At 42.5% G+C, this 13,375-nt stretch overlaps 1 protein-coding gene across 4 annotated transcripts in view; it reads right to left on the bottom strand.

Moving 5' to 3' along the window:
• LOC125448011 (disintegrin and metalloproteinase domain-containing protein 9-like) overlaps positions 1–13,375 on the bottom strand; it is a 134,587-nt gene that overhangs the window by 95,700 nt on the left and 25,512 nt on the right. For all 4 annotated transcript variants that reach the window (XM_059641071.1, XM_059641072.1, XM_048522882.2 and 1 more), the window contains exon 2: positions 1,688–1,803. In XM_059641071.1, coding sequence (XP_059497054.1) covers positions 1,688–1,803 — 116 coding nt within the window. The remainder of the gene's footprint in view (positions 1–1,687; positions 1,804–13,375) is intronic.

Here is a 13,375-nt window from a genome sequence, read left to right as displayed (position 1 = left end):
TGCAGTTCCTTCAAAGCCCGCAATCAGAGTCTGACAATGTCTGACACTCCTGTTTATATCTATCAGCCAGGGCTCCCTGATTGGACCACATTAACAGCCTCAATCACAGAATTCAGATTCTATGACATGTAGCTGGCTAACCATGTTACAATCACTACAGCTATATAAGCAGGAAAGGAATTATGAAGATGAAGCAAGGATGCTGCAAAGTGGTAGAAGTTTTGAGAGTAGACAAAGATCTGGCAAATGTGGGTAAATTTCAAAGCAAATGAAACTGTCCCATTTTGGCAGGAAGAATAAAAAAGAAGCATGTTCTCAAATTGCTGAGAGATTGTAGCACTCTGAGATACAGAGGGATCTGGGTGTCCCAGTGCATGAATTACAAAATGTTAGTGCACAGGTTCAGAAAGTTATAAGGAAAGCTCATGGAATGTACTGGTTTATTGAAAAGGAAATTGAATCAAAAGTAGGGAGGTTATGCTTTAGGGTAGTATACGTGCAGTACTGGTTTACATATTTAAAGGATGTACATTCAATGAAACAGTTCAGAGAAGGTTTACTTGGCTGGAATAGGTATAAATGTCCAATGCAAAAAGATTGGACAGTTTAGCCTTGTGTAGAGGATGTTTCCTCTTGTGGGAGAATCTCTAACTGGAGTTCACATTTTGAAAATAAGGGCCTGTGCATTTGAAACAGTAATGAGGAGAAATCATTACCTCTCAGAGAGTCAAGATTCTCATGCAGAACAGACTCAACGAATATTTTGAAGGCAGAAGTATTTTGATTCTTCATTAACAAGAGAGTCAATGGCTATCACAGTTTGGCAGCAAAGTGGAACTGTGGCCAGAGTCAGGTTAGCCATGAGCTTGTTATATGGTAGAGCAAGGTAGAGAGGTCAGTCTCCTCCTGCTCCCAATTCACATTTCCTCTCCTATGTACTAATAATGTGTGACAGCATGGTCAGTGTCAAAGATGCGAAATAAATCAAGGATGAGAAGAGAGAGCAAAATAATTTCTGCAGCAGCTCAGACTTTTGCTCATGATATGGGCAGACCAGAAACTGAAATTGAGAGATCGTGAATGAAGAAAGGTGAGCACCTACTCGGGTAAAGAGAACAATTTCAAAGAAGTAGGGCAACATCCACAGAGAGATAGTGTTTCAAGTCCATTATCTCGATTAGTCTCTGCATAAATTCAGCTTGACCAGCTGAGGATTTACAACGTTTTCTGTTTCTCTATCAAATTTCCAGTATTCACAGTATTTTGCTGATATTTGATAAGTTTAAAAGGTCTTGGATAGAAACATTACATTTGATATGTGAGGATGATTTTTTTTTTGAGAACATTTGGACCACATTTCTAAAATTGGTAATGTTGCTCTGTTAGAAAACATCCCGATTTGCAGTAATGATTCCTAAACAAGTTGGTTTGCTTTTTAAGACTGTTCTCCCTTACTTTGGATTACTTGCTCAGAGAAAAACATTTCTCTGCATAGACCCTCTTGAATCCCTTAATTGTTTTAAACACCTTGACTAGATTTCCTTCAAATGTTCCTAAACTGACAATAATACATGTCAGTTTACACGAGCTGATTTCAAACAATTTTCCCATACTTTTCCCTTGATCACAAAGACTGACAACACAGTTAAGTCAGACTTGTCAATGGCACAATTATTTTCCAACACACCTGTGCAAAAGGAGATAGGCCAGCATCTCGCTTTTCTCTTTCTGTCAACTGTTGTGGGATTGTAATCTCGTAGGCAGACAGTTTTAATGTTTGGTAGGATGTTGAATGCAAGTCATCTATAAAGTAAAACAGGAATATAAAATTGAGTTCAAGTGTAACACAGCAATACTGCTATTAACATTTATACAAGGAATTTGAAAAGTTGTGTTCATAAGTTGCAACAGGATCTATTTTTTGAGTCCCAGGAGCAGTGATGTGCCCCCAATTTGGTCAATATTTTTCAAGCTCAGTGCTGATAGTTGTGTGACAACCTCCAAACAGGATTTATAATGACCTGCTTTTTGTTGGCTTGTCTAAACAGACAGGTAAAAGAGATAAAGACATACTTACCCTCAAGAATGATTAAGTTATTTTGAAGATACAAACATTTTCTTCATTTTTGAAAGAAGATTGCATCAATATATTATGCCTTTCTTAATCTTTTCCAGCTTTCCAGAAGACGATGTTATTCCTGATAGAAGTGATCTTACTTTCTCCCACTGTTCCTGCATTCTTGCGCCAAGTCCCTTCAGCTCAGATGAACGCATCACGTGTCACTGCACTGTCATTGTCTCAAGCAGTCAAGTTCCAAAATGACAAGGACACCCAGCTGCACAGTTCACTTATAAAGTCAATGAGTTGTACAGCATGTAAACAGACCCTTCGGTTGAACTCATCCATGCCAACCAGATGTCCTAAATTACTCTAGTCCCATATGCCAGCATTTGGCCCACATCACTCTAAACCCTTCCTATTCATACACCTTTTAAATATTTTAATTGTACCAGCCTTGACCACTACCTCTGGCAGCTCATTCCATACATGCAAACCCCTCTGTATGAAATGTTGCCCCTTTGGTCCCTTTTAAGATGCACTCTCACCTTAAAACTCTGCCCTCTAGTTTGGGACTCCCCTACCTTGTGGAAAAGATCTTGTTTATTCACCCTTAGCCATGCCGTTATGATTCTATGAATCTCTACAGTGTCACCCCTCAGCCTCAGGCGTTCCATGGAAAATAGCTCCAGCCTACTCAGCCTGTCCCAATTGCTCGCACACTCCAAGCCTGGCAATATCCTACTAAATCTTTATTGCACCCTTTCAAGTTTGATAATATCCTTCCTAAAGCACGGAGACTAGAATCGAATGCAGTATCCCAAAAGTGGCCTAACCAATGTTATGTAAAGCCTCAACACGACCTCCCAACTACTATACTCAATGCACTGACCAATATAGGCAAGCATACCAAACGCCTTGTCCACTACCCTGTTTCCATGAGACCCCACTTTCAAGGGGCTATAACCCTGCAGCCCAACGTCTCTTTGTTCAGCAACACTCCCCAGGACATTACCATGAAGTGTATGAGTCCTGCCCTGATTTGCCATACCAAAATGCAAACCTCACCTTTATGTAAATTAAACTCCATCTGTCACTCTTCAGCCAATCATTTCATCTGATCAAGGTTTCTTGTTATGTTCTTGAGATAACCTTCGCTGTCCACGACACCAATTTTGGTGTCATCTGCAAACTTACTAACCATTACTCCTATATTCACATCTACATCCTTTATATAAACGATGAAGAGCAGTGGACCCAGCACCAATTTTGAGAGCACCACTGGTCATATGCCTCCTATCTGAAAAGCAACCCTCTACCACCACCCCGTCTCCTACCTTGAAGCCAATGTTATATCAAATAGCTAGCTCTCCCTGAATTCCATGTGATCTAATCTTGCTTACCAGTCCAGTGCAGCCTGATGGCTCAGTGGTTAGCAGTGCTGCCTCACAGGACTACGTACCCAGGTTCGATTCCAATTTAGAGCAACTGTCTGTGTGGAGTTTGCACATTCTCCCCCGCCCATAGTGTTCAGGGATGTGTGGGTTAGGTGCATTAGCCATGGGCAATGCAGGTTTACAGGGATCAGGTGGGATGTACTTTAGAGGGCGAGTGTGGACTTGTTGGGCCAAATGGCCTCTTTACACAGTGAAGGGAATCTGAAGTCTACTATGCGGAATCTTGTCGATCTAAGGCAGGGCAAGTGACTGACGTGTCAGTGAGGAAGAACTTTGGAGCAAGTGATCTTAATTCTATCAGTTTTAAAGTAGTTATGGAAAAGGATAGACTTGATCTAAGAGTTAAAGTTCTCAATTGGAGTAAGGCCAAACGTGGTGGTATTGGGCAACAGCTTTCAAAAGTTGATTGAGAGAGGCTATTCACAGGTAAAAGGGCAATGGTAAAGTGAGAAGCCTTCAAAAAGGAGATAACGAGAGTCGATATAGGCAAGTCCCTGCTCTGCCTTTATCAATCCTTCATCACTTCTTCAAACAAAAAACCCCATCAAGTTACTGAGATATAATTTCCGACAAACAAAGCTATGTTGACTATCTCTAATCAACTCTTGCCTTTCCTAACACATGTAAATCCTGTCCTTCAGAATCTTCTCCAAAAACGTAATCACTATTGACCTCAGGCTCACCAGTCTATGGTTCCCTGGCTTTTCCTGACCATCTTTCTTAAATAATGGCACCACATTAGCTACCCTCCAGTCTTCTGGCATCTCACCATGATACAAAAATCTCAGCAGTGGGCCCAGCAATTACTTCCCTAGCTTCGCACAAAGTTCGAGGATACACCTGATCAGATCCTGAAGATTTATCCACCTTTTTGTAATTTCAGACATCCAGCATCTTCTCCTCTGTAATTTGGAAACTTCGAGGTATCATTATTTATATCTCCAAGTTTTCTAGCTTTCATAACCTTTTCCACATTAAATACTGAAACAAAATACTCATTTAGTATCTCCCCCAATTCCTGCAGTTCCACACAGAGATGGCCTTGTTGATATTGAAGTGGGAATGGAAAAATAAGAAAGTTTTTGAAAAGTGATAGTACGGTGGCTCAGTGGTTAGCACTGCTGCCTCACAGCAACAGGGACCCAGATTCAATGCCAGCCTTAAGTGACTGTGCAAACTCCACACAGACATTCTCCACATGTCTGCATGGGCTTCCTCCAGATGGTCTGGTTTCCTCCCACAATCCAAAGCTGTGCAGGTTAGGTGGATTAGCCATTATAAATTTCCCATAGTGTACAGGGATGTGTAGGCTAGGTTGGTAAGCGACAGGAAACGCAGGGACTAAGTCGTGGTTGAATGCTCTTCACAGAGTCAGTGTGGACTTGGGCCAAATGGCCAGTTTCCACATCGTAGGGACGCCATAATTCTTTGAGGCGTCCTGTTCTATCCCTAGTTACACTTCTGTTTATAACGTATTTGTAGAATCTGTTTGGATTCTCCTTATCTTCATTTTGCAAAGCTGTCTTATGTCGCCTTTCTGATTTCATTCTTACGTATAATCCAACTGTCTTTATACTCTTCTAGGGATTCACTTGATCTCTGCTGTCTATATCTGACAGGTGTCTTTTTTTGACCATAGCTTCAATTTTTCTAGTCATGCAGCATTCCTTACACCTACCAGCCTTGCCTTCACACTAACAGGAACATACCGCATCTGGAGTAAGAGATAAAATGTGGAGCTGGATGAACACAGAAGACCAAGCAGCATCTTAGGAGCAAAAAAGCTGATGTTTTGGGCCTAGACCCTTCTCTGACGAAGGGTCTAGGCCCAAAACGTCAGCTTTTGTGCTTCTGAGATGCTGCTTGGCCTGCTGCGTTCATCCAGCTCCACACTTTGTTATCTCGGATTCTCCAGCATCTGCAGTCCCCACTATCTCTCATTCTGCATCTGGACTCTCGTTACCTCATTTTTAAAGACTTCTCTCTTTCCAAGTGTCCCTTTACCTGTGAATAACCTGTCCCAATCAACTTTGGAAAGCTCTTGCCCAATACTGTCAAATCTGGCCTTACTCTAAATTCGAACTTTTAGATCAAGTCTATCCTATTCCATAACTTTTAAAACTGAAAGAATTATGATCACTTTTCCCAAAATGCTTCCTCACTGCCACCTGAGTCACTTGCCTTGCCTTAGTTCCCAACAGAAGATCAAGTATTTCTCCTTCTCTAGCTGGCACATCTAATTACTGACTAAGAACATTTTCTTTTATACACTTAACGAATTCCTCGCCATCCATAAGACCATAAGACCATAAGACATAGGAGTGGAAGTAAGGCCATGCGGCCCATCAAGTCCACGCCGCCATTTAAATCATGACTGATGGGCATTTCAACACCACTTCCTTGCACTCTCCCCATAGCCCTTGATTCCTTTTGAGATCAAGAATTTGTCGATCTCTGCCTTGAAGGCATCCAACCCCTTAGCATTATGGCAGTCTCAATCAATGATTGGAAAGTTTATAACCGTGACCTAATTTCATCAGCCTTACCTGTCAGGCCTCTTGCATTGAAATACATGCAGCTTAATTCGTCAACCTTACCTTGTTTTCTGCCTTGCTTTTGCCTGCCTTGACTATTTGATTTGCTAGTCTTCTCAACCTCAGAGTCATCTCTTTTCTCAATACGTCTTTGGGTCCTACAACCCCCCAGCTTCCAAGTTTAATGCCTCCTGAGTAGCACCATCAAATCTCCTCATGAGGATATTGATCCCCTTTCAATTCAGGTGCAAGCCATCCATCTTATGTAGGCCACTCTCTGAGAAACAAGTCCAGACAGAAATCTTAACATGTTCAAATTTCTGTTCAGTTCTTTAGTCAATGTTCCTTAGTCAAGCTTTAGGGGAGCAGTTCTTTGTTTAACAAAAAAAACTTGGACTGCCTTGTACATTCCAACAGTAAAGTTGGCACTTTTCACATAATTGGCAAGAGGCCCAGTTCAAACCTTGCAAATCTACATGGATTCTACCTGCCACTTTTCCCAAGTGGATTTTTTAACCTACATCACAATTACTCCCTTCTTGTGACCATGTATTTTCAAATGACCGCTGATACAAACACAGCATAATATCTGGTGCATTCTTGGAAAGGGTCATGTAAACGTAACAACAGCTGCTTTTATTTTGTTGTCAGAAATCTGTGCAGCTTTGCAAATAAACACAGCTCACAGTGCTTAGAAGCACTATTTCATCATTAGTCATATTAGGGCAAGTGATGTCAGACAGTGAACTGTTCAACCTCAATTTCTTCTAACTCCCTGTTTTGTCTGCATCTCACTGGTTACATACGGAAAAGAACTCACGTTCAGAAGCTAACCATTTTGTCACTTAACTTCTTGTTTTTCTGTTTTGGATAGTTAGAGTTCTTATTACTTGATATAATTAGTTCCATTTCAGTATTTTTAATGCAAGACATGAGAAAACAGCCATCTACCTGCAGATCACAGACAAAGACTTGGAATTCTTTCGTCTTCTGTAATATTTGTACAATACAAAAAGCTGTGTTTCACTTTTGTCACAATGACATTACTAACCCACTACTTCCTGGAGTTACCTCCTCCTCTTATCAGCTTGGCTGTGTCCTGCAAAGTCAGCTTTCATGCTTGACCTTGTTTTCCCAGCTAAATAGGTTTGTCCACATACCAAGACAAAATTGAAAGATACTTTTGAGTCAATCTGCATTAGGAAAGAATCCAGAAGCCATTTTAATGAAGAAGTTGGCAAGGAACGAAGTATGTTTAAATGCTGTGCAATGACTCTGACAGAATTTGACTTGTACCCTCCAATAAGCATTAGTTGTACCATCAGCAGTTTCACCACATTTAGAATACAATGTAAATGAAAATTTTACAAGATCTGTGCAGTTAAATACCAACAGAATGTTTGACAGATTGCCAGTTTTTTTTTCAGAAATATTAACCATGGTTACCAGAAGAACCAATCAAGTGAGAACTTAAAGCCCCTGAACATAGGCAAAAATGCTTTGCCACAAGTGATCATCGACACAGAGACTAAAATAGGGTTCATGTAAACAGTAAATGTTCTCTCTGTGCTTTTTCTTCCCCTCAACATAGGGTAAACATTCAAAAGATTCAAAGTGTTGTCCATCCTTTAGTGGTCCAAAGCTGGTCTTGGTGATAGGCCACCTTTAAGAGGCCCTACTGTATTTTTCAGTATTATAGTCCAGACAAAAACTCAACCTGTTCACAATGCACCAGTAGAACAGTGGGTCAGTAACATACCCAGCTCAGGTTCTATCAATTTCTACAGAGTGCTATTAATGTCAGTCAATAAATAACAAAGGTCAAACTGCCGCCTGCAACAGCAAGAAATTTGTCGTATCTGCAGAGGGACCAGCAGAAAAGATTCTTTTTATGCCCCTCAGTCTTTTCATGATTCATGTAACTTTCTACCTCTTAGTTCATAATCCTGTGGGTTAAATCACTTGAAATGCATGTCCAGGTTTTTGTTTGAGGAGTTGAGGGTTTCTGCTTCAACCCTTCATTTTATGCACTGAATTCGAAACGAACAACTCTTTGGGTGAGAAACTTCTTACCCAACTCCCCTCTAACCTGTAGAAAGTTACTTTACATGTTTTCTCTCAAGTATTGGCCTTTCTGGTAAGGAGAATAGGTACCTCCTAGCCACTTGAACAAGGGCACTCTTAATTTTATACAAAGTAATTAAAACAACTTTAGCCTTGGTAATCTTCTCAAATGTGATTAGCTCATGATAAAACTGATACATACGTGTAAAACACTTAAGACTTCATTTCTTTTTCAATGTTGCATCTTCACAGACTGGAAAATGACTTTTCTGCTTAAAAACCACAACAGAAAATCCTCCTTATGAGCTCATCCCTGAGTGTCAGCTCGCTGTTCCCAGGCAGGTGGCATCTCCAGGAAGGCTACTCCCTTGATGTTCATTATTTCTAGGTAGGGCAAGATGACTGCATTTGGGATCAACAACTCTGGGTTTGTCTGCCAATCCTAACCCTGCTCCTTTCTACCACAGGGAGCTTACTTTAGTGCTGTTTCCCTTCTGAGATATTCCAGATCTCATTGGTTTGCTCATGTTTTGACATAGGCAGAAGCGAAACATTCCTTGCTGAGTGAATTTCTGTAACAGAATATATTTTCCATTAGCTTGGAATTGGAATAAACAAAAACCCTGTACGTATTTCTTTTATTTGTGCATGAGATGTAGCAGTGACCTGCCAAACTAACATTTACTGCCCATCACTGCCTCTTGCCAGCTAAGAGGCAATCACGCTGCTTTAAATCTGGATTCACACGTAGACTATACCAAGTCATGATAGAAAATTTCGTTCCCTAAAGAATATCAATAAATCAGATCAGGTTTTAAACAATCAACGTGGTTACACAGTTCTGTTAGAAATCAGCTAAGTGTCAGTTTCAGTAAGTTTCATAGGAAGCTTCTTTCTGTGAGCTGGAGCACGATTTCTCATGCTGTCTTTCTGAACTCTCCTCGTTACCTACACACCACCCCTCTAAAATGGCCTGGTTATCATGTCCTTTCAAGACAGGCAGAAATATTCACCATTGTTGGGGCCTCCTGGGATTCCTGGTGCTGGCACCATATTTAAAGACCAGCCGTACAGTAGGTCAAGAATTGTCAACCAAGAATTGCCTTTCGGTGATAATGGGAACTGCAGATGCTGGAGAATCCAAGATAACAAAGTGTGAAGCTGGATGAACACACCAGGCCAAGCAGCATCTCAAGAGCACAAAAGCTGACGTTTCGGGCCTAGACCCTTCATCAGAGAAGGGGATGGGGAGAGGGTTCTGGAATAAATAGGGAGAGGGGGGAGGCGGACCGAAGATGGAGAGAAAAGAAGATAGGTGGAGAGGAAAGTAGAGATGGGAAGGTAGGAAGGGGATAGGTCAGTCCAGGAAAGACAGACAGGTCAAGGAGGTGAGATGAGGTTAGTAGGTAGGAAATGGAGGTGCAGCTTGAGGTGGGAGGAAGGGATGGGTGAGAGGAAGAACAGGTTAGTGAGGCGGAGACAGGCTGGGCTGGTTTTGGGATGCAGTGGGGGGAGGGGACGAACTGGGCTGGTTTTGGGATGCAGTGGGGGAAGGGGAGATTTTGAAGCTTGTGAAGTCCACATTGATACCATTGAGCTGCAGGGTTCCCAAGCAGAATATGAGTTGCTGTTCCTGCAACCTTCGGGTGGCATCATTGTGGCACTGCAGGAAGCCCATGATGGACACGTCGTCTGAGGAATGGGAGGGGGAGTTGAAATGGTTCGCGACTGGGAGGTGCAGTTGTTTATTGCGAACCGAGCAGAGGTGTTCTGCAAAGCGGTCTCCAAGCCTCCGCTTGGTGTCCCCAATGTAGAGGAAGCCACACCAGGTACAATGGATACAGTATACCACATTGGCAGATGTGCAAGTGAACATCTGCTTGATATGGAAAGTCAACTTGGGGCCTGGGATGTGGGTGAGGGAGGAGGTGTGGGGGCAAGTGTAGCACTTCCTGCACTTGCAGTGGAAGGTGCCGGGTCTGGTGGGGTTGGAGGGGAGTGTGGAGCGAACAAGGGAGTCACGGAGAGAGTGGTCTCTCCGGAAAGCAGACAAGGGTGGGGATGGAAAAATGTCTTGGGTGGTGGGGTCGGATTGTAGATGGCAGAAGTGTCGGAGGATGATGCGTTGTATCCGGAGGTTGGTGGAGTGGTGTGTGAGAACGAGGGGGATCCTCTTGGGGCGGTTGTGGCGGGGGCGGGGTGTGAGGGATGTGTTGCGGGAAATACGGGAGACGCGGTCAAGGGCGTTCTCGATCACCGTGGGGGGAAAGTTGCGGTCCTTGAAGAACGTGGACATCTGGGATGTGCAGGAGTGGAAAGCCTCATCTTGGGAGCTGATGCGGTGGAGGCGGAGGAAATGGGAATAGGGGATGGAATTTTTGCAGGAGGGTGGGTGAATTGCCTTTCACTGTCTACAGAATAGGAGGATAAACCAAAACAAATACTTGGAGGTCCTGGCTGATGAGGTGGTACAGAGAAGGGCCATCTTCTTCCTTCAAGAAGAGGCAGAGCCCACCTTACCACCAGGAATTGCCAGCTTGATCTCAGGTTGCCATCTGGGTCAATACTATTTCCACAGTCCAGAGGAATGCCCAACAATATGGGAAGAAGGGCAAAGAAGAAACAAACCTGAACTGCCCCAAGTGGCCATCTGAATAATTAGTGCACAAACTGCCTTGTGCCTACAGTGACGAAGTGAAGGATAGTGTGTTGCCTCCCAGGTGCCAGGGTCAAAGATGTCTCAGAGATGGTGCAGAATATCCTTTCAACTCAAAGGTTGGGGGGTGGGGGGGTGGGGGTTGTTGGGTGGGAAACCAAGCCATAATGAGAAAAAAGGCTAAGGCTGGCATACTAGCCAAGGGGAGGAAGTCAAATAGCCAAGGTAGACAAGAGTTTGGCAGAGAATGAGGTAAGACTGATAAATTAAACTACATTTACTTCAATACAAGATACCTGCAGGTAAGGCAGATGAACTTAGGGCATAGTTGGAAACGTGGGGCTGCGATATCATGGCTATTACAGGAATGTGGCTTGGACAGGGACAGGTCTGGCAGCTTAATGTTCTGGGATGTAGATACCATAGGAAGGATTGAAGGGGAGCCAAAAGGAGGGGCAGTGGCATTTTGGTTAGAGGAAAGTTTATGGTTGTACTTAGGGAGGATGTTCCTAGGAGATCGTCCTGTGAAGTTACATGGCTGGGACTGAGCAATAAAATAGGGATAGTCCCCTTGTTGAGATTGCATTATAGGCCCCTGCAATAGCCAATGGAAAGTTGAGAAGCAAATATTGTATGTAAGGAGATATCAGATATCGGTATGAATAATTGGGTTGTAATGGTAGGAGATTGTAACTTTCCAAACATAGACAGGTACTGTCAGGGTGTTAAGGGTTTGAATGTGGAGGAATTTGTTAAATGTGTATAAGAAAATTTCGGTATTCAACAAATGGATATACCTACTAGAGAAGGAGCAATACTTGACCTTCTGTTGGGGAATAAGGCAGGGTAAGTGGCCAATGTGTCAGTGGGGTAGATCACTTTAAGTGATCATAATTCTGTAAGTTTTAAATAGTTATGGTAAAGGATAGAACTGTCCAAAAAGTTAAAAGTCTGAATTGAAGCAAGGCCAATTTTAATGGTATTAGACAGGAACTTTTAAAAGTTGATTGGGGGAGGCTCTTTGCAGTTAAAGGGACAATTGAGAAGTGGGAAGCCTTGAAAAATAATTAGCGAGTTCAGAGGCAGTATGTTCCTGTTAATGTGAATAGTATGACTGGTAGGGAATGCTGGATAACCAGAAAACTGAGGGTCTGGTCAAAAAAAAGAGGCATACGTCAGGTGCAGACAGCTGGATTCGAGTGAATCCCTAGTACAGTATAAGAGAAGTAGGAGTTTACATTAGAGGGAAATCAGGAAGGTAAGAAGGGACCTTGAGATAGCTTTGGCAAATACAGTTAAAAAGAAACTGAATTATCTCAGTATATTAAGGAACTCAGGAGAGAACAGGGCACCTTAAAGATCGACATGGCTGTCTATATGTAGAACTGCAGGAGATGGATGAGATGCTAAACAAATATTTCATGTCAGTATTTACGGTGAAGAACTTGGAAGCTAGAGAACTTGGGGAAATAAATAGTGATGGCTTGAAAAGAGTTCATATTACAGAAAAGCGGGTGCTGAAGCTAGACAAGAGATTGTATCATCGATAGCCATGGATGAGGTGTCAGAAGGCTGGAGGTTGGCTAATGTGGTGCCTTTATTTGGGAAAGGCCATCAGGAAAAGCCAAGGACCGAAGGACCAGTGAGCCTTACACCAGTGGTGGCTAAGTTGTTGGAGGAGATTCTGAGGGACAAGATTTACTTGCATTTGGTAAGGCAAGGACTGGTTAGGGATAGTCTACATCTTCTGTGCTTGGAAAATGGTGCCTCACTAACTAGATTGAGTTTTTTTGAAGTATTGACAAAGAAGATTAATGAAGGTAGAGCAATATATGTTGTCTATATGGACTCAGCAAGACGTCGGATAAAGTTCTGCACGATAGAACCAACTTAGAGTAAACAAAACCCTTGATACTCCTGTTCATAGAGATAGAGCTCCCTGATTTGACCAGATTAACAGCTCCCATCAGGGAACTCATATTCTATGAGGCCCACCTCACTGACCTTGTTACAATCACTACAATTGCCATGCTCTCATAGACCAGACTAATAATGCTGGTATCCAAAATCATCCAGTCCTAGGCAAGTTGCTGCTGGCCTTCCATTTATGGCCTACAACTTATATCTGCCCACATTCTCATTAAAATTGCTCTGCAATTTCTTAAATCCATGATATGGATTAAAATGCATGTTGATATCATATCATTTTGGGCAGAATGGCTATGCTGCAACAATTGAGAGGCATCCACTGTTGATGTAATTCATTTAAAGTTCAAGCTGGGAGAACCCTAACCATGTGGACTGAACAGATTTTATATAACTGCAGATCAGATTCCCAGTGTGGTCCTCTAAAGAAATTGGGGCAATTTGTTCATTCCAAGCAAAGTGCCAAAGCTAGACTTGTGCAGTGCTCTGGAATGCTGCAGCAGCCATAATGAATACCAGCCAGGGATATCAAATGATATCGACACTGGAAATTTGGGCTGCAAAGTGAGGACAAAAGGGAGACAAAAGCATTCGCCTCAACTCTAGGTGATCCCATTCATATATTAGCATTGTTATGACCCTCTCTCTAGGACTGTCTACCACATCTCATCAAACTTGC

This window comes from Stegostoma tigrinum, chromosome 40 (assembly GCF_030684315.1).
Source record: "Stegostoma tigrinum isolate sSteTig4 chromosome 40, sSteTig4.hap1, whole genome shotgun sequence".
NCBI classification, from domain to species: Eukaryota; Metazoa; Chordata; class Chondrichthyes; order Orectolobiformes; family Stegostomatidae; genus Stegostoma; species Stegostoma tigrinum.
Note: the sequence above shows the minus strand (reverse complement) of the source record. Positions and strands in the feature narration are given on the sequence as shown.